At 38.1% G+C, this 25,872-nt stretch overlaps 4 protein-coding genes across 7 annotated transcripts in view; 2 read left to right on the top strand and 2 right to left on the bottom strand.

Moving 5' to 3' along the window:
* Positions 1-25,872, bottom strand: part of fgf12a (fibroblast growth factor 12a) — a 176,467-nt gene that overhangs the window by 76,913 nt on the left and 73,682 nt on the right. The window lies entirely within an intron of this gene.
* Positions 11-9,875, bottom strand: crfb16 (cytokine receptor family member B16). Its single transcript, XM_083525205.1, has 7 exons — positions 9,523-9,875; positions 6,499-6,622; positions 4,117-4,298; positions 3,642-3,766; positions 3,400-3,544; positions 1,538-1,689; positions 11-708 (listed from the first exon to the last, which is right to left on the bottom strand). The coding sequence occupies exons 1-7, from the start codon at positions 9,584-9,586 to the stop codon at positions 478-480; spliced, it is 1,023 nt and encodes a 340-aa protein (XP_083381331.1). The 5' UTR covers positions 9,587-9,875; the 3' UTR covers positions 11-477.
* On the top strand, positions 11,865-15,450 carry cldn15la (claudin 15-like a). 2 transcript variants are annotated; one of them, XM_083525247.1, is made up of 5 exons: positions 11,865-12,195; positions 13,551-13,715; positions 14,297-14,378; positions 14,894-15,007; positions 15,125-15,450. In XM_083525247.1, the coding sequence occupies exons 1-5, from the start codon at positions 11,979-11,981 to the stop codon at positions 15,201-15,203; spliced, it is 657 nt and encodes a 218-aa protein (XP_083381373.1). In that variant the 5' UTR covers positions 11,865-11,978; the 3' UTR covers positions 15,204-15,450. The 2 variants fall into 2 exon arrangements, with proteins under 2 accessions (XP_083381373.1, XP_083381374.1); XM_083525248.1 differs by having other exon boundaries at positions 11,867-12,195; positions 15,128-15,450.
* Positions 17,900-24,812, top strand: saga (S-antigen; retina and pineal gland (arrestin) a). Of its 3 annotated transcripts, XM_083525192.1 has the most exons (15): positions 17,900-18,011; positions 19,082-19,148; positions 19,260-19,320; positions 19,397-19,441; positions 19,730-19,929; positions 20,258-20,317; positions 20,444-20,511; positions 20,693-20,828; positions 22,374-22,458; positions 22,554-22,626; positions 22,716-22,853; positions 22,939-23,016; positions 23,780-23,794; positions 23,882-23,934; positions 24,351-24,812. In XM_083525192.1, exons 2-15 carry the CDS (start codon positions 19,101-19,103, stop codon positions 24,395-24,397), a joined length of 1,107 nt encoding a protein of 368 aa, XP_083381318.1. In that variant the 5' UTR covers positions 17,900-18,011; positions 19,082-19,100; the 3' UTR covers positions 24,398-24,812. The 3 variants fall into 3 exon arrangements, with proteins under 3 accessions (XP_083381318.1, XP_083381319.1, XP_083381320.1); XM_083525193.1 differs by lacking the exon at positions 23,780-23,794; XM_083525194.1 differs by lacking the exons at positions 17,900-18,011; positions 19,082-19,148 and having other exon boundaries at positions 19,397-19,440; positions 19,728-19,929.

The following is a 25,872-nucleotide window of genomic DNA, read 5'->3' on the forward strand; positions in this document are numbered from 1 at the left end:
AAACCACCTTCGGTATCACAACATTTTAATGTTTTGGACAAGCATAAAATAAAAATTTAAATATATATAAATATATATATATGATACTATAAATAAATTATATCATTCTTCTGATTCTTTTCCATCAGCCAACTTCTCCTTTCAAGTCATGCATCTGAAATTGGGCAGCCATCTTTCTTCACAGGACAGAAAAACACAATCCAAATAAGCGCTATCATCCCTCTTCTGCATACAAGAGTTCATAGACATCTCCATGATTGGCTAGTGTCACTGTGATTGACAGGGGAGAGAAAGCATGCCCCTCCCACTTAGAGAGTTCGGGCAATTTTTGCTCTTTTGCCCCTGATGGGCGATGAAATCCTCTGGATTTGCGCTGAACACGTTTCTTTCTCACCATTAAGAAGCCCTCAGAAAATCTCGACCTCAAACCACAATGAGTTTCTCAGTGACATCATCAGATGGAGCAATAAATACATATTAATTCACAGACTGAATCAGTGGAATGGATTGATTCAGATACTTCCAACTAGCATCATGGCTAGTTGAACCGCTAGCTTCTTCAATCGTTTTCACATTAAACAGGTTCACACTTGCTGTTGTCTCTGACATTCTGTCCTGCTCTTCTGATGGGTCCAGCAGTAAAACAGAGTGTGTCAGCTCCAGCAGGATCTTAGAGGAAAGTATCGGGGTGCTTTTTGTCCAGCCAAGCTAAAGAGATCAAGAACAGTACACAAATATTCATTTGAACCCATCATAATACAGTATGTGCTAAAAAAAAAATCATTATTTTCTCTGAAAATAGTTAAAAATGAATATTTTTAGTCAATATTTCCCAATTTATAATCACAAATGATAAAATATTGTGTCCAAAGGTCGCATTTCTGTGTTGTTCAGCTCTACCTTAAGAACATAGTATCGTGTTTGAGATATTAAATAGACTGGAATTTGATCAGAGTTCCTTGCCCGCTTAACTCTGTGTAAAATTACACTATACAGAAAAAGTATTGGGACACCCCTGATTTTCCAGCCGTATGTGATTCTTACTTAAAGTGTTACCAAAAACTTGGCGGCGTACAATTGTACAGAAGGTCTTCGAATGTCGTAGCATGTTTTGCTAGTAGTTTTGGCATGACAACGCCCCTGTGCACAAAGTCATCTCCATGAAGATTTACTTTACATGGGTTGGATTGCTCCTGGAGTTCTCCTGCTATAGACTCCGGACCTCAACCCTATTGAACACTTTTGGAATGAATGTGAATGCTGACCGCACCCCAGGCCTCCTCACCTTCTCGCCTACATCAGTACCTCTGCACAATTCTCCAAAAGTACACTCCAAAATATAATGAAACATCGTTCCAGGAGAGTGAAGGTTCTTATAGCAGTAAACAGGGGCTCATTGTGGAATGGGAAGTTTAAAAAGTTCATATCAATCTAATGCTCAGGTGTCCACAAACTTTTGTCAATGTAGTGTAAATCACAGTAGAGGTACAAATATGGTTATGGTTCAAATATGTATATATATAAAATATGTACTCACAAGTGCATTAGGCAATGGCTCTTTTTTATGGACGAACCTCCGGAGCCACAGGCTACAGCGCGGCGTTATCAAACCCAAAATCAAAGCCACAGCGAGGGTTAATGCCACAACGATGCCCACAGCGAGGAATATGGGCCATGAGGGTCTCAGATCTGAGAGGACAAAGCAGGGTGTTCAGCTTACAGGTTTTCTCAGTTGCGTTTCTCGAATCAACCTTAATATTTGCAAGTCAGTAAATGCATTTCTCCAAAATCAATGTGTACAAACAGCACAACACATTAGATTTCTTGCAAAAGCCTGTACTTTTCTCAAAATCCCTAGATCATCTCTCAAAAGTAATTCTTTGTGTAAATGGACATCATATTCCCATCAGAACAACACGTCCCGCAAACAAGATCGTAAAAAGCATTAGTCGTGTTGTCAGTATGACGGCGCACAAATTGAAGTGGTTGAATTTCTTCTGTTTGGCATCTATGAATTTCAGCAGCATTACTTATTTATTTCATTGCATATTTGATTTATTTTGATTCAAAGAGAAGGGACAGGATTCACACTTTTACTGTACTGTATTGGTGTTTGTTCGTTTCCTAGTTGTTTATCCATTCTCAGAAATTGTAATTCTGTGTTTTATTCTGTTGCCAATTGAAGGTACATGAGATTCACCTTTGACCCTTTTTAGAGAACTGGTTCATTGTTGGTTGATCTGATGCCGTTCACTCGCCATCATTAGTGACATTCAAGATTCATCTGTGCAATTCATCATTTGAAGACACTTACAAAAAAAAAAAGTGAGTTGGAATTGAAGTTTGACGGATTCTTACAACCGGTTTAACCATTTGTTATTCAATGACAACTTAATGTGGAGGTTGAACGAGTAGATTTGGTTTCTAATCTGAGAAACGCTCCAAAGCAACTGAGAAAAACTGGAATCAAACCAGGATCATGTTTCAATATAATCACATTACATTATACAAGGGTTTTTTTTTTTTTAGACTTTCAGAGTTTTAAAAAGTGCTTTTCTGGGACAAAATGTTTCTAAATATTAGTAAATAGTAAAATTAGTAAAAACACTTCACATAATCTATGACTCATGGTAATACACCAGTTTTTAAAGTAACAACAATGAACGGAGTCTTTAATATTGATGCTTTCTAACCATCATGAAAACACATAACATGACAAGTTGGCATGTTGTCTTATTTACTTCAAGAGAGAGAAAATAGAGGTTGTTAATAGGACATTTATAGTCGCTATAATGTGACTTTAACATAAGATCCACAGCATTAGAATTAACTAGTTAATATGTAAAAGAGTCCACATGCTGAATGACCTTTCACCCATTAAAAACATTTGGTGTATTATAAAACGAAAAACACAACAAAGAAGACCCAGGACTGTTGAGCAGCTAGAATCCTGTATCAGACACGAATAAGACAACATTCCACTCCCAAAACTCCAGCAACTGGTCTCCTCAGATCGCAGACGTACACAGACCGTTGTTAAAAGAAGAGGGGATACTACGCCGAGGTAAACATGGCCCTGCCACAGATGTTTTGAGACGTGTTGCAGCCATTAAATTGAAAATTAGCTTATTAAGTTTCAACATCTGATATGTGTTCTATTTTAAATCAAATATGTGTTTATGAGATTGGCAAGTTGATGAGCTTTTTAAATGCAAAAATCTTTTTAGATATATAGAACTAATATAATAAATGATTGACAAATCTCTGTGGTATTCAAGGAATAATTTTTGACCTGGTCCATTGTGTCATTGTGTAAAAAGTAATATATTGAGGTGAATCCACACCCTAGCACTTATGTTACATTGTTATATTATACTACCACGCTGCTGTAAGACTCACCCCAGACAGGGATGCAATGTTCACGTGTTCTGTTGGACCTGTTGGTGATGTCCAGTGTAACCTCTGCTGTTACACAGTATATTCCTTCTTCTCCCTGCTGGACATCATGATGGAACTTTTGATCTGTTATCTCCTTAACAAAGGCCTGAAATTAAAATGGATGATCAGCGGAGTGTTGGTGTAACAAAAAGTCTGTAAAATGGAAGTTAGTAAGTTGTTAGGAAGTGAAGTTTGCTTCTTACATTCTTCTCGTCCCCTTTCTTCCAAATTCTAACGTTTACGTTAATATGATTTGGAAGCTCGCTGAAGTAACCTTCAATTCTGCCCCTATTTAAGTTCACGCTCATGTCTGGAGCTAGCAGGACAGCTAAGGAGAAGCAAGAGGTCAAAAAGTTCAATGGAGCACATCTTAAAAAAACATAAACTGATGACTCAGGAAACATCTTCCAAAAAAAGCACAAAAAAAGCAATAGGAGATTCTGTCATAATGATGGTGTAATGAACGACCCTGAAGATGATCACGGCACTTCCTGGCGTGTCATTTAAACAGTGTGAATAGTAATTGTGTAAACCTGTGGTTTGTCTATTCTTATTCAAACTTAATCAATACTTTCTAAACAATCAGAAGCCAAAATATAACAACTTTGTGGTTTAATAATTATTATTTATTCTCATCACTTGGCATTAATGGTGAGATGATTTGAGGTGACGACTCACTGTCTCTGCGGTTGAAGGTTTCCGGGAGCTGAGTCCACATCGTCGAGTCACCACATCGCGCTAGCACACGGATGTTATAATCGGAGTCGGAGCTCAGGTCGAGGGTCAGGTCGCACTCGGTGCAGACGATCTGGTTGCACGAGTGCGCATCCAGCCAAGTGTTCTGCATGTGTTCAAACTCACTGCACGAGAAAACAAATTCATGTTGTCACACATATCAGGAACAACTCACCTGTTCGACAGATGTGACATTGATGAGGCCATGAATCAGACCTGTAATTACAATCATAGGCAAAATATGTGCCTCGGCATTCCTGAGCAACAAAAGACCTAATTAAGTGTTATTAAGAACAATTAATCACGTTTGTCGTTCGGTGGTATTTCTAACATTTATGACGTAAATAAAGTATTGTGAATAGAAACTCTGCCGCAGAGTCTATTAGTCTAATCCTAACCACTAGACCACCAGGGAACCTCAGTTTCTGCCATCATGTATTCCTCTCTAAAAATTCTGCTTGCTGTTGAACTGATGTTGAACTGTATGTTGCTGATAAATCGACCCTGATCGGCGGCTGCTGACTGTTTGACCAGTTTTTATCCACTGGTGTATTTTATCCGCTTCATGTAATTGAGTTGAATTTACAATATTTGACTTTGGAATGTAGTAAAGTAAAAGTAAAAGTCTCCCCAATTGGCTCAATATTTACCGTAAAAAAAATAGCTGCATATCATTTTTTGTTCCTACCCTAATGCTTCTCATGGTGTTCTGCTCTGCAGGGTGGAGAGAGATCTGGTAAGGTCGGATTTTTTAATAAGAGTAGTTAATATCTTCAGGGTTATTAAACTCCACCCTTAAACAGCAGCCCTTCCAGTTTCATGTTTAATACGCTGTAATTGGTGTGATTTTCATGCCATCGGCAGAGACGCTGTACACCATTGCGAGTGCGGGTTTTTATTATCAGGGTGTATACAGTATATTACTAATCCAATTATATTACAATTCGAAAATTCGATTTGGTATTCACAAAAATGTAACTGTGAAGTTATCTGACAGTAATTGCACATCATTTTAGTTGAATTATTTTATCGGAAGGTGTTTCCACTATATAAAATACAAAACTATAATATACTGTAAAGATCATATAAACGTAATATTTGGCCAAAACACTTTCGCTATAAGAAGGTGTTCATACCCTCTGGAATTCTGTACAGATTTTAAATGATTCATTGCGTTTATTTATACCAACATTTTCACCATGTTGAAAGAATTCTCTGTTAAATGCCATAAATGAGAAATATTTCGAATCCCAGTGCTTTACAGATACGACCTTATTGCCAGGGGACAGAAATACTGTGTTTATGTTTCATGTATGTTAAATAAAAATGAGGCAGAAATACGACTGTACTTAAGTACAAGTCTCAAGCAAATTCATACACATTTTTTTTTATAATAATAATTATTATAATAATAATAATAATAATAATAATAATAATAATAATAATAATAATAATAATTAGCATCAGCAGCATCTTCATCATCATTTTGTACAGAAATTAAATAGAAATAATTTTTAAATGTTTAAATGTAAAGAATAAAACACTGAAATAATAATAATTTCATAATTAATAATGAATTTTTATAATAATGAATTTTTATTATTATTTTTATTTAAAATATTAAATGTTATATATGTACTGTAACATTTCTTAATATGAGAAAAAAAACACTGAAATAATAATAATAATAATAATAATAATAATAATAATAATAATAATAATAATAATAATAATAAACATTTTGTACAGAAATTAAACAAATATTTGATTTAATGTATTTAGTGTATTTTATGTTATTATAATAGATTTTTAACCAAAATACTGTACTACATAAAGATAATTTTTATAAAACTGATACTTTTGTGACTATTATACACATAATAAAGATTATTATTATTATTATTATTATTATTATTATTATTATTTTATTATTTTTGTTTTATTATCATTATTATTGTATTATTATTATTATTATTATTATTATTATTATTATTATTATTATTATTATTATTGTTGTTGTGTTACAAATAGTTTATTTTTAACCTTTGCTTGTTAACAAAAGTTGTAATTATTTTGTATTACTTTGACAACTGCCTTTGCTCCCACGTCCATGAGTCGGATCTGTGTATAGTTTTTACAACACTGTTAAACATATAATACATTCTAAAGATATTACAGACTCCCTGATGTTTTTCATCCCAGGCTAGTGCATGCTAATTATCCGTAAGTCTCATTAGCTGCTCCCCTGATGCAGAATGTTCCTACACGGTGTGCTCTGTGTTGGTCTCCAACCAGGATGGAAATAACAGTTGTGTGTTTTCTCACCCCTGATACTTCACAGTGTAGTTGACGAAGGGGCAGGTCTCCTGCAGGGAGCTCCATTTCAGGATGTGCCTCATGTTCTCCGACTGTATCCAGATGTTCAGTGATGCAGGCAGCAGAGCAGCATCTGCAGGGGGCAGGTGTCAAAATGGTGAACATGAGATTTGAACATGATATTTCGGCTTCACAATGTGGTGTTGATGCGTGTTCTAGGATTTCATCTCTGACCTTTGATCTGACATATAATCAACATATGATTGATTTGTCTGTATTTCACATTAGAGTGAGAAGATAAAGAAATAATGATCAATACTGGAATATGATCAAGATTTTTATGTGTATTTGATTCAAAATTGCATATTGTTAAAATACTGGATCACTGAAATCACACAGTTCTTTATAAATGACTGTATTTGATGAGCAAACGACACTATATGGAAAAAAAAGTTTGTGGACACCTGATTATAGGATTGTTATGTGCTTCTTTTTGAACATCTTATTCCATATTTAGTCTCCATTTGCTGCTCCAATAACGTCCCCTTTTCTGTGAAGGTGTTCCACTGGATTTTGGAGAGCACCTGTGGAGATTTGTGCTGTGGTACCGATGTAGGTGAGGTGAGGATACCTGGGGTGAAGCCGGCGTTCCAATTGATCCCAAAGGTGTTGAGTTCAGAGCTCTATAGTAGGAGATCTTCCACTTTCAACCCATGTAAAGCAGATGTTCATGGAGTTTACGTTGTGCACAGGGGCATTGTGATGCTGGTTTGGGTCTCGTAGTTCAAGTGAAGGAAAATTTCATGCTACTGCATCCAAACACATTGAACACAATTGTGTGCCTCCAAATTTATGGTAACAGTTTGGTGAAGAAATTCATACGACTGGAAAAAGTGTCCCGGTGCTTATGTATATACACTGCTGTTTTGTTGAATATTGGGATTTTCACTGGTTTTCAATTAGTTTTTACCAAAATTCCAGAACCCTAGTTGTTCAATCCTGAGATCTCTTGAATTTTTCACTGATGTGAACATTTCACCATTCACACACTTACTATTACCTCCAGTTCCATGGAAAGTCCTGAAGTTCGATGGAAATGAAGCTGAGAAATGTTTGAGGCAGCAATTTGCTTTTACCATGAAAATAAAACCATCCTACTACCATAAACCGGTTCTCCGAATCTTCACAACTAATTGCTTGATTACTGATTAGTTCCCTGATTACAGCTTACAAGCCGGTTCAAGTCATATCCGACTGTATTTTATAAATCGTTCCCAAGCTTTTCACCCACATGCAACTGCAGATTAAAATGTCCCACACAAGACGGCTTGATTCCTGAGAACGTTCTATGACAAGAAAAATTCTTCTTTCCTTTGGCCAAGTTTGTACAAAATTATCTCCAACACACCCCTATTTTTGACCTGCCAACTATTGACCACCAACTCATCATTACAAGGGACGAGTTTAAATATAAGTATTTAATCAATGAAGAAGAGTTTGACCCTGAAGAATGCTGACCAGGAAATTCCATATCTGCCACTGTGAAGGTCCAGGAAATTTCCCCAAAAAGAGAAATCAGGCCATGATCTGAGTCTGCTTCCAAGGTGACCCCTTTTGATGTTCACCTAGTTCATTTGATTTTGCTAAATCAACTATTCCCTGCATTTACATTGAAACAAGATGGAGTCTGGATTCATGTACCTCAGAGGAAGCATGTGTTTCCACCTGATAGTTGTTAAGGTGTGTAACAGCATGAAGAGTTAGCAAGTAGGTAGGAATCGGCACGGCCTCCAAAAGTCAATACACACTAGGGCAGTAAACCTTCTGGCATGGCCAAACACATGCGATGAAATTATGAGTAATTACGTGGATCCGACATTCATAGACACACCTACTGATTTGTTTATAGTTTCTGTATGAATCATCAGTCTTGATTACTTGTGAAAGTATGGGTAGATATGCATTTTGGAGATGATCCTATAATTATTTAATTATTAAAAAATATTTGTTGCTCCTCAGCCCCTCAGAGAATATTTATATAGAAGGGAATTAGGATTCGTATCGGTGCTTCAGCATAAAACTTACCGATGTGATGCATTGAATTAAAAACTAAATCGAGTTAATCGGCTTCGAGTTGGCATTTGTATCGCGATTTTTAACATAATTGCATAGGTAACAAAACGATTTATTTATATTTCATTATTAGTAGATGTGCTACACTTTTATTATATTAGAAAGTGAACAATATTTTCTATGTAGATTGGTTTCTCATGCGCCTTCTCTCAGCACTTCTGCTGCTACATTCTACCACTGCTGCTGTCCTGAGAGTCAGAACACAGATTTACATGGCAGAGGTAGAGCTGCATCTGCCTGGAGACAGAACAGAAAAAATTACTTCTAAATCTATTTAATGTATTTTTTTTGCACTACAAAGGCCTGTGTGTGAAAGAGCCATGTGTTAGAAATCATGAAAGGCATTGTGTTGAATTGAATCGAAATCGTATCACACTGAACCGCTACGGGGAGGGAATCGTATCACATCGCATCGCATCGCTAGCTGCTTCATACGTATCTTTATTGTATCATGATGTTGACTATGCATTGTGATGCGAAGATAAATCGGAGAATAATGAATAAAGGAGGGAAAAAACTTTTCTTGTGGATTTTATGTTGGACAGAACATTTTTTTTGTTGCAAACAAATTGAAAAATTTGTTATACAATTAATTGCAAAAAAAATGCTGGATTCATTGTACAAAGAAATGCACTCTGTGCCGAATTTTCATGTACAAATCATATTTTATTTCTACAAATTCTGTTAATTCCTTTAAACTTTACACTCGTATGTCTTGTTAAATCTACTAAATAGTATTGGCGAAAAAAAATGTCCAGAATTGATCAGCCGAGAAATGTAATGAATTTATCTTCTAAAACTTCTAACACAAAAAAGTTCCATGCTGCACTTGGGCATCAGAGTACCAAGGCTCCTGGGTTTACCTACAGCATTTGGATTTTTCATTATTTTGGAACTTACGGCTGAGACTGAAGATGAGGTACGCAGAGGTCACAGTCTTGAGCAAGTTCCTCATCTGGCACATATCCTCCAAAACCTCTCGACAGCCTCCAGCGACCTCCTGCCAAGTTCACACTTAAATCCCAAGAAGTTCCACCATAAATCCAGCACATCCAGCATATATGTGTGTGTGTGTGTGTGTGTGTGTGTGTGTGTGTGTGTGTGTGTGTGTGTGTGTGTGTGTGTGTGTGTGTGTGTGTGTGTGTGTGTGTGAGTGTGTGTGTGTGTGTGTGTGTGTGTGTGTGTGTGTGTGTGTGTGTGTGAGTGTGTGTGTGTGTGTGTGTGTGTGTGTGTGTGTGTGTGTGTGTGTGTGTGTGTGTCCTTTCTCCAAAAGGGCTTCGTGACAATGAAGTTTGTATCTGTGTGTGAGAACTGAAGAAATATCTTGATGTGTTGTGTGTATGAGTGTGTGTATGTAGAATATGAAGGTGAAGTCATTATGCTGCTGACCTGCAAGACCTGTTTAAGCCCCACCCACTTTTTAATGATGGCGTGTAAAATCATGAACTTGCGTTTTTTTGCCTGATGCAGTGCGATAAGAACTGAGGGAAGACATGAACATGGTAGAGCTGAAAGCTGTAAACCTTACAGGACTTTTTATAAATGTTACTTTCTAAAATAAAAGATATTTGAGGTGCCAGAGGAAGTAAAAAGGTGTGGGCTCTGCAAAATGAGTCTTAATGAAGGAGGTGTGGCCTCTGTGCTTGTTGTATTACTGTTGTTATAGTATATTATAATGTTTCAGTGTGAGTGAAGGAGGTGTGGCCTACATGTATATCAATTTTACTAAAGGGGGCGTGGCCTATGTGCCTGTCAATCTTATTGAAGGAGATGTGGCCTCAGTACAATTACTTTCAAAAATGTATGTGTGGTCTAGGTGCTGCCATTCTTAGTGAAAGAGACATCTGTGATGTCAGTCAGAGATCAGTATCAGTGGTGAAGGCAAAGCATGTTTGCTGTCAGTCCTACTCAAGTGGGCGTGGCGCTTCTGTGCTGTCAGTCATAGATCAGTATTAGTGGTGGGGCGTGGCCTCTGTCCTGTAAGTCAAAGCTGTCAGTCTTACTTAAGGAGGCGTGGTTTCTGTGCTGTCAGTCAAAGTTAATGTTAGTAGAGAATGTGTGGTCTTTGTCATCAGATCTGATGAATGAGGCGTGGCTTACATGTCTGTGTGAAGAAGGCATTGCCTTTGAAACCTCTATGACAATTGTTATTGAAATGCAAACGGTAAAGATAGACATATTACAGTTTAAAAAAATATTTCAACTAATGGAACAGATAGTGAGATTTTAAATGATTTTTGGTGTCTGTACATCTGCATTCATTTGATAATTGCTGTCATGTCAAGTGTCCTCCAGCAGATGGCGAGAGAGGGCGGAGAGGAAAAGAACGAGAGAGAGAGAGAATATGGCCCAGGTAGCTTTCAATTGAGAGTTTGGACTTTGAGTTTTGATGATCAACCATTAACCAGGCCATAAAGCCATAAAGTTATAACGTTAAAATCGATTATTATGGTGACAAACGTTCAAACGAAACAGTTTCATTATAAAACTGAGCTCATTTTCGTCAAGCACAGTGAAACTGTCCAGTCAGCAGTGCATTACTCACTGTGATGGTGACTTGGATTGCCAGTTTCAGGATCTGTGGTGTTGTTTACAGGAGCCTATGTTGACAAAACGAATATGAATTACACTTGAAGGCCCACAGTCAAATTTAAGTCAGATAAACATTTGGTTTGTTTGAAACAATACAAAAGTACAGTAGATTCTTAAGAGCTGTTAAACAGGAGGTGAAGACATGAATTCAGCTCAGTTTAATATAAACACAGGGACCATTTATTCTCATTTGTCAAGAAGGAATGACTTAGTGAGTGTGTGGTAATTCATGGAGTGTGGATTTACTTCGCACAGCCATAAAATCTTATCACAGTTTCATATTTCACACCAATACACACAACGTACACAGTTCTTATATGTACAATGTATGTGTGATAGAACTTCCAATGATATTTATGTTGTACACAATTGACTCAATGGCTGTTGCAGGAACACAGAGGGGTTTACAGGATGATAAACATTTCAGTGATACAGGAAATTATCGTCCGTATGTTTTCTTGAGTCTCATGCACACAAACCCTCCCGCCATTAATCACCCCAGCTAAAGCCAAACATGGTTATCTGGGCCATTATAGGATGGGGAAGTGTCTGTTCATGGTTCCACACCCGTATCTTCGTCATCGAGAGCAGAGCGGGCGCCCGGGGTGTGGCGCTCGACTTTATGACCCTCTGTTAAGGCTAAAGTCCGGCTGTTTACTAGAAATTATTCCACTCTTGGTAATCAGCAGGACAGGAAGGAAAAGAAGGAGAGGACCATTTTAAAGCTTTATAAGACTGCTTTTGTGAGAAAACTCAGGGTAAAAATGTCGACGGGAATGGAAGTGACCGGGTTCTTGCTAGGCATCGCGTCTTGGTTGGTAACAGGCGCATCTCTGGCCAACGACTACTGGAAAGTTTCATCTTTCTCCGGTAGCATCATCATCTCAAGCCGGCAGTACGAGAACCTGTGGCACGCATGTGCCGAAGGCAGCACCGGGATCGACGAGTGCAGAGACTTCGAGTCCCTGCTGGCCTTGCCAGGTGAGCAGGTCTTCAAAACACGGTTCAACATGGCCTCCATTAGAATGTATCGCTTGGTATACAGTATTTAAATGATTAGATAAGAGTTTTTTGTGAAAACATTCCAAAGAATAACTCGTCGATTAAATCTAGCAGTGAATTAACCGTGAGATGTTCAAGGTTCACTCTCTGGCAGACGTTTGGTTTCTGGACGCCATTTTGGTTTCAAAGTCGCATCATAAATATCTGGCGAGAAGGACAAAACCCGCCATTTTTCTACACCAGTAGTCGCTTTCCAGCTTTCCGACAATTCATATTCATGTTTTATTGAGTTTGTTTATTTGTTTAAAAAATCTATAAAAATTCACTACTTAAAATATTCCAGTATCCACTGCATCTTGTATTTATGCCTGGTATTGTGTATTCCTGGTCATTCCTAGTAGGAATTAAGGAATAAAACACTGTGTTGTGCAGTTGTAGGAAAATAATCAACTGATTATATAAGTGTCATAATATACTGTTACTAACTATAAATGATACCGTATAACGTTATATACTATTTTGTTAATATGTTATATACTATAGTATATTGTAGAGTATTCCGTTTATTCTTCAGCAATTTATTGATTATTACTTTTCCGTTTTATCACAAAAATGATTATTTTTTCTATTTTATTGTAATGTTGCAATGTCGCTATTATTTCCTGTACATGTTTATGTTATGGCAGCAATAAGGTCCCTCACTAGCTTTTTGTATTCTCTGGAGAAAAGAAAGAAAATGGAGGTTGTTATTAATATATCATTCTGACCAATCAGGTTTGAGAATTCGACAGTGGCGTGATGGTTTTTAACGGGTTCTGATTTCGAATTCTTCAAATGGGACCAGTGCAACGTTTGATGATTGGTGCTTAGTGGTTAAGGTGTTAGACTTTGGATCCAAAGGTCATGAGTTCAAATCCAAGCTCCACCAAAATTCCTGTCCTGGGGGCACCTGAGGAAGGCCCTTAACCCCAAGGCCCTTAACTCGGCTCTGGATAAGGGGCGTCTGCCGAATGCTGTAAATGTAATTGATTTTCTAAAGGAAATCAAAGGTTCTACAAGGATCTGGTGATGTGTGCTGGTGATCTCTGATAGTGATAGTTCTAAAGGGTTGTGAATCAGACAGAACTGGTTTAAATATGTCAAAAATGAATACGTTCCTGGAAAACACCACATTTAATGTACACTCATTCATTTTCTGTTTCAAATTGAAACTTATTAATTATTAAAACCATTAGTAGAAATACCAGTAAAGAGAACTGGTAATTGAGAACCGGTAATGGGAGGCTTGTTGGGTTTTTAGTGCATTCAAATTTACCTGCTCTTCTTCTGTCCAGGCTTCTTACAGGCATGTCGTGCTCTGATGATCGTCGCCCTCCTCTTAGGACTTACTTCCATGATTGTGTCCATCCTGGGCCTCAAGTGCATTACAATTGGGAGCGCCAGCGATCACGTGAAGGCTAAGAGGAGCATCGCTGGGGGCATCCTCTTCATCCTGGCAGGTGAGTCCATCATTCCTAGTGTGGCTTTTATTTATTCACACTGCAGAGAGTATAAATAATCTGAGATGGATGATGGTGTGTATTAGTGTAAGACACTAACTGGTGGTAGGTTAATGGTTAAGGCATTGGACGCTGATTCGGAAAAATCACTAATTCAAATCCCAGCACCACCAAACTGCCACTGCCGTGCCCCTGAGCAAGGTTCTTAACCCTTAACCGCTCAGTTATAAGTCGCTCTGGATAAGTAGTGTCTGCCAAATGCCATAAATATAAAAGTATCATTATTATAATGGGAGTTCAGACAGATGCAGGTGCAGGTTAGACAGTTCTTGGAGAGAAGCCAATGATTTGATGACGAGTTCAGGTTAATCATCAGGGCATCAGGATAGAAAACATACCAGATAAACATCGTAAAGCAAAAAAAAGCAGGAGATTAAAAACGTAAAGGCTTGTTATTGCCTTGTGGTCCAGTGTGTAGCTAGAATTTAATAATATGCACAACATTTCATCCAAATCGTTTAAAACATACAGATTTGTTGTTATTCTCAGACACACATTTATAAAGTGTTGTTTATTGTCAGGTCTTTGTACGATGACGGCCATCTCGTGGTACGCGGCACGCGTTGTGGAAGACTTTAAAGACCCTTTCAGTGGAGGCATTAAGTGAGAACTAATGATCATCTTCTACCCTTCTTTCTATCTCTGTATCTCCCTTCTTTCCCCTCTTTTTTCTTTTCTCACAATTCTTCCACACTACACTAATTCTTTTTGTAATTTTAGTCCTCATTGTGTGTTGATCTTCAGTTTTTCCTGTTACCTGTAAATCTAGATGCATGGGTGCTTCTCTCTCTTTCTTTCTTTCTTTCTTTCTTTCTTTCTTTCTTTCTTTCTTTCTTTCTTTCTTTCTTTCTTGTTCACATTCAGACTTTCTCTTCCTGTTCTATCTATCTATCTATCTATCTATCTATCTATCTATCTATCTATCTATCTATCTATCTATCTATCTATCTATCTATCTATCTATCTATCTATCTATCTATCTATCTATCTCAATTGTATCTTCTTTAATCTCACTCACTTTGGTGTGTGTGTGTGTGTGTGTGTGTGTGTGTGTGTGTGTGTGTGTGTGTGTGTGTGTGTGTGTGTGTGTGTGTGTGTGTGTGTGTGTGTGTGTGTAGATTTGAGTTAGGGGCAGGAGTGTACATGGGATGGGGTGGAGCTTGTCTCTCCATTCTGGGCGGAGGTCTGCTCTGTTGCGCCTGCAAAGACGCATCTTCAGGACGACCCAAGGGGTAAGATGCTGAAACACACACACACACACACACACACACACACACACACACACACACACACACACACACACATCATTCCTGTTCCTCTAACTGTGTGCTGTTGTGTTTTTGCCCCAGCAGGTACTACCCCAGCAATCAAGCAGCAAAGATCCACAAACCCGTGTCCGAGTCAGAGACGGCGAGGGCTTACGTTTAGACCTCAGAGCTTTTTCTGCATGCAGTGTTGTTACTCGGTTGTTCGTTTTAACCCGCCCTTTTTTCTACATCTTTTTTTTTAAATATGACTCAAATATGATTAATGTGGAATTAGATTTTTTAATGATAAAGATATTACGTCATTTGATGAGTATGATTAATCTGTATTGTGGTTTTTTTGTTTAGACTAGTTGTGTGCTTGGTGAAGTGTACCTTGGGTTCAATAAAGCTGAATTTTACAGACCAGATCACTGAGTAACATGAAGTTCTTACTGTCCACGTCGCTGCACACAAATCTGACTCAAAATACACGGTACAGGGCAACAAAAACCCGGAGATCTCTGAGGAATTGTGTGGAGAAATCATTTTTAATTGGCTTCCACTATACGCAAAAAAAATTGGGACTTTTCCAGCTATATGTGGTTCCTCCCCAAAATGTTTGTTTACAACTTTATAAATGACTTTGGATGCTGTGGTATAAAATGTTCCTTTCACTTCGAGAACTACGAGAACCAAACCTGTTCCAGCATGACAATGCCCCTGTGCACAAATCCAGCTCTGTGAAAATGCTTTACATGGGATGGAAGTGTGTGGAAGATCTCCTGCTATGGAGTTCCACCCCTATTGAAGACTTTTGGGATGAGTGGGAACACTGACTGCACCCCACGCCTCCTCACTTCCTCACATACATCAGTACTTGACATTCTCACCTTTTTACACCCTTGTGGATAAATGAATCACACACATATCTACACAAACTATAGTGGAACAACTTCCAAGAAGGTTGGAGCTTTAATATAAGAGTAAAATTGAGAAAAAATGTGAAATGGGATGTGATAATCGTATGCCCAGGTGTCCACTAACTTTTGGCGATATAGGGAATTATAACTGCTGGATTTAGAGCCTGTTTCTCTTCTAAGATGTTTTCTCTGTAAATGATTATGTCAATAAAAGGAGCACAAAAATGATACATACTGCACATCTAAAACACGTCTAGCATTTCATTTGACCAAAATTAATAATCCTGAATAAGAGAGTATTTGTGTAACTTCTCGTTATCATAACAAGGACCTTTAAAAAAGCTGTTAGTGTTCCTGGCTGGTTGTAATCTAATCTTCACTGATATGACGATTACACTCTGTGTGTGTGTGTGTGTGTGTGTGTGTGTGTGTGTGTGTGTGTGTGTGTGTGTGTGTGTGTGTGTGTGTGTGTAGGCAATCTGTCTCTGCTCACAGGGTTACTGTGCTGACACGAACAGTGCAGGATTACACACAGGATTAGAGGATTACAGGTGAATGATGGAGGAGAGACGCTGCACTGTCCCGCTGTTCTACCACCTGACTAATACCACCTGAGAAAGTGAACACAGGAGGGATCAATATAATCAGTGTTCCTGCTGTTACTACTAATAACGTATGACTAACCCACCTGTCTGTCTGTCTGTCTGTCTGTCTGTCTGTCTGTCTGTCTGTCTGTCTGTCTGTCTGTCTGTCTGTCTGTCTGTCTGTCTGATTGATTGTCCAGCCACCCTCTGATCTAACTATGTATATATTTATTTATTTATCTGTCTGCTTGCCTGTTTGTCTGTCTAGTGTATACACCGATCAGGCATAACATTATAACCACCTGCCTAATGTTGTGTTGGTCCCCATTTTGCTGCCAAAACAGTCCTGACCTGTGGAGCATCAACAGCATGAACTTCATTAGCAGTTTGAGCTACAGGAGCTCGTACAGCTTTCGCTCCCCACATTCATCAACAAGTCTCGGGTGCCCATGACCCTGTCGCCGGTTCACCACTGTTCCTTCCTTGGGTCACTTTTGATAGATATTGACCACTGCAGACCAGGAACATCTCACAAGAGCTGCAGTTTTGGAGATGCATTTAAAGCAGATCTTCATGGAGCTGGCTTTGTGCACAGGCTCATTGTCATGCTGGAACAGGTTTGGATCTCCTAGTTCAAGTGAAGGATAAAATGTCATTCTGCCTCATCGATAGACGTCCTACACAATCGTGTGGCTGCAATTTTGTGGTTACAGTTTGAGGAAGAACCACATATATATATATATATATATATATATATATATATATATATATATATATATATATATATATATATATATATATATATATATATATATATATATATATGTGGTTCTTCCTCAAACTGTAACCACAAAATTATATATATATAATGTGCTAATACTTTTGTCCATATAATATATAAAAATGCATACAAATTAATATAAAACTAATGTAATAACTCGCGTAAATGTGTGCAAATTGCTGTAGTATAGATAAATAAAGCACTTCAGGACATGCTGTTGATTCATTTCCTATAACAGAATGGCTTGATAGAACACATGCGTACATGACAGGAACATCATGCCTCTAGTACTATTTAGCAAATTCGTGTTTGAATTTCGGATCAGGATCAGGCGTGATGTGATCAACACGTGCCTCAGTCTCATAACAGGCCTCGAAAGCGTGACTCTGTTCTGCTCATAACACCACGGCGAGCGGTCAGTAATCTCACCCAGTGCTGACCAAGAAGAACAGACCCAATCCGCTCAGGCCAGGAGCAACACCTACAGGAGGCGCACTGCTAGGCGGGTTTATATGTGTGTGTGTGTGTGTGTGTGTGTGTGTGTGTGTGTGTGTGTGTGTGTGTGTGTGTGTGTGTGTGTTACTGGGGGAATTAACCTGATTAGCTGAGCAATAACTCAGGATACAAATAGCAGCCTTGTACACTATATGAACGCTTTGTGTCTCTATCACTGTCTCACACTTCAGCAGGATCAGCTTCACCAGGTACGAGCATCACCCCACACCGATATCGTATTATGCATAGAAGTGGAATTATTAGATTATGGGATATCATCAAGCATGCAGAAATTTCATGTCATATTGTCATGATTGTTTTTTTGCAAATTCTAATATAAAGGTATAATATAAGGTACAATAAAGGTCAAATATCTGTCTTATGCTTAAAGTATATAACGATATTTGATATACGTTCACAATCTGATCCGTAACATTGGAGGATGCTTGATGAAGATTGATCCTGGTATATTTAAGCTAGAGTTATTTAATCTATAAAAACCGATCCATCGAAAGCTACGCAGTCGTCGTTATTAGTTTTAAGTGGTTATTATGTTATTAAAAGTCTTTTCATGATCGAATATTTATCGTATCGACATTCAAACTCATTCAAAGTCGACATCTGAATTCACCACCGATTCATTAAAGACAAATATAAATATTTTCCACATTCAAAAACACATTCAAATACAGATTTTTTTAATTTTATTATAATTTTATAATGGTTCAGTGGATGTAAATCTCAGGAATAAAAGTCCCCAATGGCTTCGTTAGGTGTCTGCATAACCTGCATAATTTTACTATTAATTGACTATTTTTACTATCTATTGTTTATTAATAAACAGCTATAATGTGGTCTTAATTTTTTTTCTTTCTTTCTTACTTTCGTTTTTTCATTCGTTCGTTCGTTTGTTCTTTCTTTCTTTCTTTCTTTCTTTCTTTCTTTCTTTCTTTCTTTCTTTTTTTCTTTCTTTCTTTCTTTCTTTCTTTCTTTCTTTCTTTCTTTCTTTCTTTCTTTTTCTTTCTTTCTTTCTTTCTTTCTTTCTTTCTTTTTCTTTCTTTCTTTCTTTCTTTCTTTCTTTCTTTCTTTCTTTATAATTTTTTTAATGCATAATGTAATGCAATTTATGTATTTAATTGTAACGCGTTACTGTTTGCTGGTTGCAAAAAAACATTTGGAATAGCAGCTCTGTGCATCACAGTGTGCGACACAACTGAAACTACACGCTTTGTATAAATCCGTATGTATGATGCTATAAACTCCTCTATTCCTTCATCAGACGTCACTGATTGGCCACAATGAGTCCCAAGAATGTCATCTTTAAGAAAACGTGCAAAGACAAGTCGGTGAGTCAGTGAACGACCTGCCGAACTTGCTGCTAGTAAAGAACGCTGTAAAGTGGCATTTTAGTACTTTAATACGACTGCAAATGGTTTTTGTGTGTGTTTGTCGCTCAGGTGGCCGTGTATATGGGAAGACGAGATTTTGTCGATCATGTCGATTCGGTGGATCCAGTGGGTAAGAATTTAGCTTTTGTTTGGCCATTGACTGCTTCATCCCCTGTTGCAACATAACACGTCTCTCTTTCTAACAGACGGCGTTGTTCTAATCGACCCCGAGCTTCTGAAAGGCAAAAAAGGTCACTGAAAGATCATTATATTTTACATTATATCAAAAACAGCTGTCATTCTGAATAACCAAATTAGCAAGATGGATTTTTTTCATTCCATTTCCTATTCGCTTCGGCGATCCGGTGTATAAAAGATGCATTTGAAGCAAACACTGATGAACTATTGGACTAAGCAGTGCCTGGTGGGACGCAACAGAGTCCGATGGATTGTTCTGAGAGAATCAGCACAATGCACAGTGTCAGAAATATCCTCCTGCTGATCACTGAGATTGTTCGTAACTATGAATCTCTCTGTAGTGTACGTCACTCTGTCCTGTACGTTCCGCTATGGCCGAGACGACATGGACGTGATCGGTATAGCCTTCCGGAGAGACATTTACCTCTCCACCCGGCAGATCTACCCTCCTCTGCAGGACAAGGAGCAGTGCACTCTCACCAAGGTGCAGGAAAAACTGCTACGCAAACTGGGTTACAACGCATACCCCTTTTTCTTTGAAGTGAGTTCACACTCTTTTTTTAATCTGAATTTTCTACAAGTGTGTATTAATACACTATAATAATAAATAGTATAAATATACTGCAGTGGCTCTGTTATGTGCTGTTCTGTTCTGCATAATTCACCACTATAGCACTCTACAGTATGGTATACATATTATGTAGACTAACTACATCAATTTACACAATGTAAGGAAAGGTAATGCTTTAGTGATTACACCACCCCCACCCCCACCCACATCCACACCCACCTGATCCTGACACCCTACTCTATATCCCCCATGCCCTTGTACGTTCATATGTATTTTCACTCTGGTGACTCTGTTTTAGTTCCCTGATAATCTGCCCTGCTCTGTGGGACTGCAGCCGGCTTCTACCGACGTGGGCAAGGTGAGGACATCTGACTTTCTGCTTCTGATAGCTTAACTGGAAGTTCATATTTGGATGTAGAACTTTAAAGTGCAGTATATATACCGCTGTAACTCACCTCCACCTCTGCATGATCATTTTCCACAGCACTGTGCTGTAGAGTTCGAGGTGAAGGCCTTCAGCGCCGAGAGCCTGGATGCTAAAGTCCAGAAGAGGTCAGCACACAACATATCAGCAGAAAGATCCTTTTTAATCCCGTTACTAAAAACACCGAATGTGCAGGCGCATGCCAAAGAATCTTTATCTTGCATCTTGAACTGTCATGTATAAACACATGCTACTGGTTTGTATAGTTAGCAGACGTTAATTGTTCATCAGTTTTGTTTTTATGTGCAGGAGTACAGTGCGTCTGATGATTCGTAAGGTCCAGTACGCTTCGCAGAAACCCGGCCCTGCACCTTCGGTCTCTGTCACGCGTGACTTCCTGATGTCTGACAAACCCCTGCACGTGGACGCGAGCCTGCAGAAGCAGGTGGGTTACTCACTGTGAGAAATGTATTCACTCTCCAGTCAGAGGTAAAGCTCTTATTTTAGGTTCTTCAGCACAGAGAAGTCTTCAGGATAAAGGTATTTATGCAGTTTTTGGGGTTTTTACCATAATATAACATTAACAGCTGCATTTTTAAAAGAAAACCAAGTGAATGGTGAGCGAATGACTTACTGCTTTAATGAGAACAGGAGCTTGTTTTATTGACAACTTTTAATTGCTGTGGAATTTACAGGACACACTGCTGTGAGATAATAATCAAATTGAGGTAACTGCAAGTTTTGATCAGAGTTTCTATCCAATCATATTTTAGCCATCACATCAGGTGTTGCCGGGGTCGCTCCCTGGTGGTCTAGTGGTTAGGATGCGGCGCTCTTACCGCTGCGGCCCGGGTTCGATCCCTGGTCAGGGAACCAACCCCAGGCATTAGGTTTGCACTCTTAGTGCCGGTCCCAAGCCCGGATAAACGGGGAGGGTTGCGTTAGGAAGGGCATTCAGCGTAAAAACATGTGCCAAATCAAACATGGGGATGATTCGCTGTGGCGACTCCTAACTGGAGAAGCCAAAAGAAAGTTCTCAGGTGTTGCCGGGGTCAAAGGAATCTGCCTCGAACCTTTAGAATCGGCGGTGTGGGCGCCTGTAACATAAAGTACACGTTGCTTGAAGGCTGTTGTTTTGACCAAAGATTTTTACCAATAGATTTAAAAATGTCATAAAAAATATATACTTACAAGGACATTTACAAGATGGATTTACAAGATTTTCATGAAAAGCTGGACATTGTGAGCAAACAAAGTTAAACTTGGCTTTCTCGTAAAATCTGCACAAAAACATACACTTTGCCTGCATTTTTAATTCTTAGGAAAATCGAAACGCTCATAAAAATACACAAAATGCACAGAAAACTGGGTCAATTGATAAAATGAAGTTAATGTGGAAGCTTTTGCTGGAGATGATGTATTTGGGCGGTGCAGTTGTGGCTACAGTGAAAGGAGACGCGTTGAATTGTGTTCATTGGGTTTCTTGCTTAGTAATGAAATTCATTCTCACTGAGATTCCTGTCTGTGAAGCGCTCTTTAATATAACATTGATGGTTTCTATTGCTGGGGAATTACAATGATGTTATTAAGTGGTAAATTGATTCAGGTAGGACACCACTGAAGACTGAACTGTACAGCAAGCAACTGCCAACAAAAACATGTCCTCTAAATACCACAGCTATTTGGCAATTTTGAAAGTGTTTTTTAAAGAATGAGGAAGTAAATTTTTCATTTATAGTTTAATCGACTGTTGAGAAATTCCCACTGCTGTCAATGTATTAGCAAGTAAAAGCACTACTGGACTGATTATTTGGTTCCTTTTACTCTCAATTTGTCTGTTTTTAGTCAATTTTTTAAACAGTTGTTTTATGCAAACCTGGCAACCCAAGCTAGTTATTATAGTCCTGCGGAAGTACATTGCATTGTTTAAACTTAGTAGTCACAGGTTGAATGATTATTATGTTAAATGAATAGACCACTTTTCTTGCAGACGTATTATCATGGAGAGCCGATAAAAGTACGCGTCAACATCAACAACGAGTCCAACAAGAATGTGAAAAACATTGTTCTTTCTGGTGAGAGGAAAACCAAAACCAACCCTTTTAAATGTTTTTAAAAGGAAATAGACCTTAAAATAAATTGATCCTGTTTCTGGTTGTGTGTTTTGCAGTTGATCAAATTGCCAACGTTGTTCTTTACTCCAACGACAACTACATGAAGTCAGTGGCCATAGAGGATTCTGGGTAGGTACATAAACCCAGCAAAGACACACTAACTAGTGTGTGACCCTATAAACATGACAACGATTCTTATATAACCTGTCTTAATCCAGAGACACCTTGGGTCCAGGTGGCAAGATGGAAAAGGTGTATACACTCTGCCCCCTTTTGGCCAACAACAAGGAAAGGCGAGGAATTGCCCTGGATGGAAAGCTGAAGCATGAAGACACAAATCTGGCCTCGACTAGCATGTGAGCTTTATAGTTGCGATTACGAGTTTAAGTTTGCGTGTCTGAAATGTGTTTGTCCTTATGGGATATCTGCTGTATGGCACAGAATTAAAGAAGGAGTCCTGAAGGAAGTCTTGGGGATCCTGGTGTCCTATAGAATCTCAGTGAAGCTCATCATAGGAGGGTCAGTATGTTTCTATATTATAGTCTCATGAACAGCATGCATTTAGTGATTTGCATAAATATTCACCCTCTTGGACTATTCAACATTATGTAATGTTACAACCAGTGACTGAAATGGACTTCCCTGGGATTTCATGCCCTTCAAATACACCCAAAACATTTAAGTGAGAGGAAATCTCAGTGGTTAAGGCTCTGGATAAATGAACCAAAGGTTGGTGGTTCAAGCCCTGGTATCACCAAGTCTCCTCTTTTGGGCCCCTTGAGCAAGGCCCTTAACGCTCTGTGCTCCAGGGGTGCTGTATCATGGCTGACCCTGCACTCTAACCTCAGCTTCCTAACGTCAGTGGAACATGACCTCAGTCTCTTGATTTCTTATTAGTTTCTTCCTTATTCTTTGGACTTCATAATGGTGTTTGCATGTTCTCCAACAAACTCAGGCTCCTTCCAAGAACCAACAGGAACTTGCAATGATCTCTAATCAACTAATTCAAGATGTTTGTTAGTAACTGGAAGCAGCAGAACTAATTTAGGGGTTTCAGAGTAGCTGTAGCTAGAGTGAGGATAAGAGCAGTAGATGAATAGTTATGCAGTCACAACTTGTGGATGGTGTTCCTTCTATTTCTATTTAAATTTTTTGCAGACCTTTTTCGAAAAAACACTTCAAAATAAGTCCATGAAGGATGAATTTATATGCAAAACACAGCACATACTAATTCTATAACAAGTCATATTTGTCTTAATGATAATTCATCTGTATTTTTCAGGCTGATGGGGTCCAGGTGAGTTCTCCTGTAGTTTTGAAGCGTCTTTCAGTAATGTGCCTATACTGTATATAAGAAGGTGAAACTTTTGTTTTTCATCATCAGTGAAATTGGGTTGGAGTTGCCGTTCCAGCTGATGCACCCGAAGCCTGAAACAGGTATCTGGTATGCATGTGGTGATGAGTATAGGAACTGTGAGAGGAACCAGACTCAAAATCGCCATTTATTACAGTTCCATTGTTGTTAAGGTGTACTGTTTAAAACGTTATTGAACATTTTTGGAAGGAGTCTCCAGTGTCAAAACTTTGTGGGGAAGTTATTCAACGGAGGTCTACAGGACAGGGATTTGTAGGAATTTATGGTTTCTTGGCATCATTCCTACATACTGTATGTAATGCATAAGATTGTGTATTCAATCATCTGAACTACTTTGGTTTCCACTCTTGCTTACTGAAGTGAAAGAAAGGTCAGTGTTTATCCTTGTGTTGCAAGAATATATAAACCCTGTCTCTTCAGGGTGTCTCATTTCCCTTTGCTTGAACAATTGGCTATAATCTGGTCCTCTACATCTCAGTGAGGATGACGAGATGGTGTTTGAAGACTTCAAGCGCTCTTTCTTGAAGGGCATGAAAGAGGATGAAGAAGAAGGAAATATTTCTGCTGGGGAGCCTTGAGAAACCTTTAGAGGAACCAGTTCAAATCTGGACATTACGGCCAGCCATCTGGAGACGATTGGAGTGAGAAGATGAACATCTGAAATATCCTGATGAGTCACCTTTATCCTGTATTATAAAGAAACGTTGGCTCTTGGTTTTGATTGTTTGTCAGTCGTTTCATGTTGAGTCGTAATTTTGAAAAAGTCGTTGCTTCAGTGATTTTAGAGCTTTTAGTAAACATTTTCAGTGTCTGCAAGACTGCAGATGTATTAGATGCAGACGTACAAGACATAACTGTAAGATTTATGTCATTGTGTCAGTGAGAAATTACCATTATACTTATTTATTACAGTAACGTTCAATAAAGACAAGAGATCTCAGGATTTGTTTTTTGTTCATAATTACTGTTTTTATTATTTTGACCAAAATTCATCATTGTGGATTCCAAGATTTTGATTATTACAATATTTAATGCTATAAATCTGAAGGTTACACACTATAAACCAAGAGAATATAACCAATAATATAACTATGACGATTCTGCATGGTTATGTCACAAGTATTTATCAGTAAACGTTATTATAATTATTGTCATTATTTAAATGAACTTATTTGGTCTATGACTGTTATAGTGATTATGCATTTTACATGAACTATTTTTGGTTCCTATTGAGATTTACCTCCGTCTTTCATCCCATTAATGACAAATGAAGAGAAAACAAAAAAATAGTATACATCCATGTTTAAAAGTACTAATTAAGGACAGAACACATTCCCAAAATATAGAAAAGAAACATCCGTAACTGAATGAGTTCCTTGGAAGGAACCTTCCAATACGTTCTCGTCCAGGTTCTTAAGGGAACCATGTATTAATGAAAGACTTTATGAAGGACTGAACGACTGACTTGCTGTACATACAAGCTGACAAACCACAAAGTGAGCTAGTCAGACTGGTAGTCCATCTTTGCTAGGTTTAAGCTATTTCTGCATAGCATTTCTACAAATGCTAATTATTATTATTATCATTATTATTAAGGAAATATTACAACAGTGAAGCAATAAGAAAATCTCAGATGTTTATTGATTGATTTATTCAAGTAAAAATTAAGCTGGAAAATAAATTATCAGCCGGCAAAGATGGTCTAAGAGTATGACCAGCTCAGACTGTGATTCAGCAGCTGGTAGCATATCAGATCATTCTTTCAGGCAGATCACAAAGAAATACAGTTAATCAAATAAGTTTAGCAATGGCCCATTTGTTAATGGCAATTGTTAATGCCTATGTTAAAGTATACATTTCTGTGAAACACTATCCTCGGATGCACTCTCTTATTCAAGGTTTTCAATATGAATATATATTTAATATCCTCAATAGTTCATAATTATTTCCATATTTCATATTTAAATTCTGTTACAAGTTTCAGAATTAAATCATACCCA

This window comes from Silurus aristotelis (genome assembly GCF_946808225.1).
Source record: "Silurus aristotelis genome assembly, chromosome: 22".
NCBI classification, from domain to species: domain Eukaryota; kingdom Metazoa; phylum Chordata; class Actinopteri; order Siluriformes; family Siluridae; genus Silurus; species Silurus aristotelis.

Coding starts and splice junctions, on each gene's coding strand:
- crfb16 (XM_083525205.1), bottom strand. CDS start 9,586: ATGTGCCAGATGAGGAACTTGCTCAAGACTGTGACCTCTGCGTACCTC. Junction 3,767..4,116: donor AACCTTCAACCGCAGAGACA/GTGAGTCGTCAC, acceptor GCTTCTCCTTAG/CTGTCCTGCTAGCTCCAGAC. Junction 709..1,537: donor AGCCATTGCCTAATGCACTT/GTGAGTACATAT, acceptor TGATCTCTTTAG/CTTGGCTGGACAAAAAGCAC.
- cldn15la (XM_083525247.1), top strand. CDS start 11,979: ATGTCGACGGGAATGGAAGTGACCGGGTTCTTGCTAGGCATCGCGTCT. Junction 12,196..13,550: donor GTCCCTGCTGGCCTTGCCAG/GTGAGCAGGTCT, acceptor TCTTCTGTCCAG/GCTTCTTACAGGCATGTCGT. Junction 14,379..14,893: donor CCTTTCAGTGGAGGCATTAA/GTGAGAACTAAT, acceptor GTGTGTGTGTAG/ATTTGAGTTAGGGGCAGGAG.
- saga (XM_083525192.1), top strand. CDS start 19,101: ATGAGTCCCAAGAATGTCATCTTTAAGAAAACGTGCAAAGACAAGTCG. Junction 20,318..20,443: donor CTTCTACCGACGTGGGCAAG/GTGAGGACATCT, acceptor CATTTTCCACAG/CACTGTGCTGTAGAGTTCGA. Junction 22,854..22,938: donor AATCTGGCCTCGACTAGCAT/GTGAGCTTTATA, acceptor TGTATGGCACAG/AATTAAAGAAGGAGTCCTGA.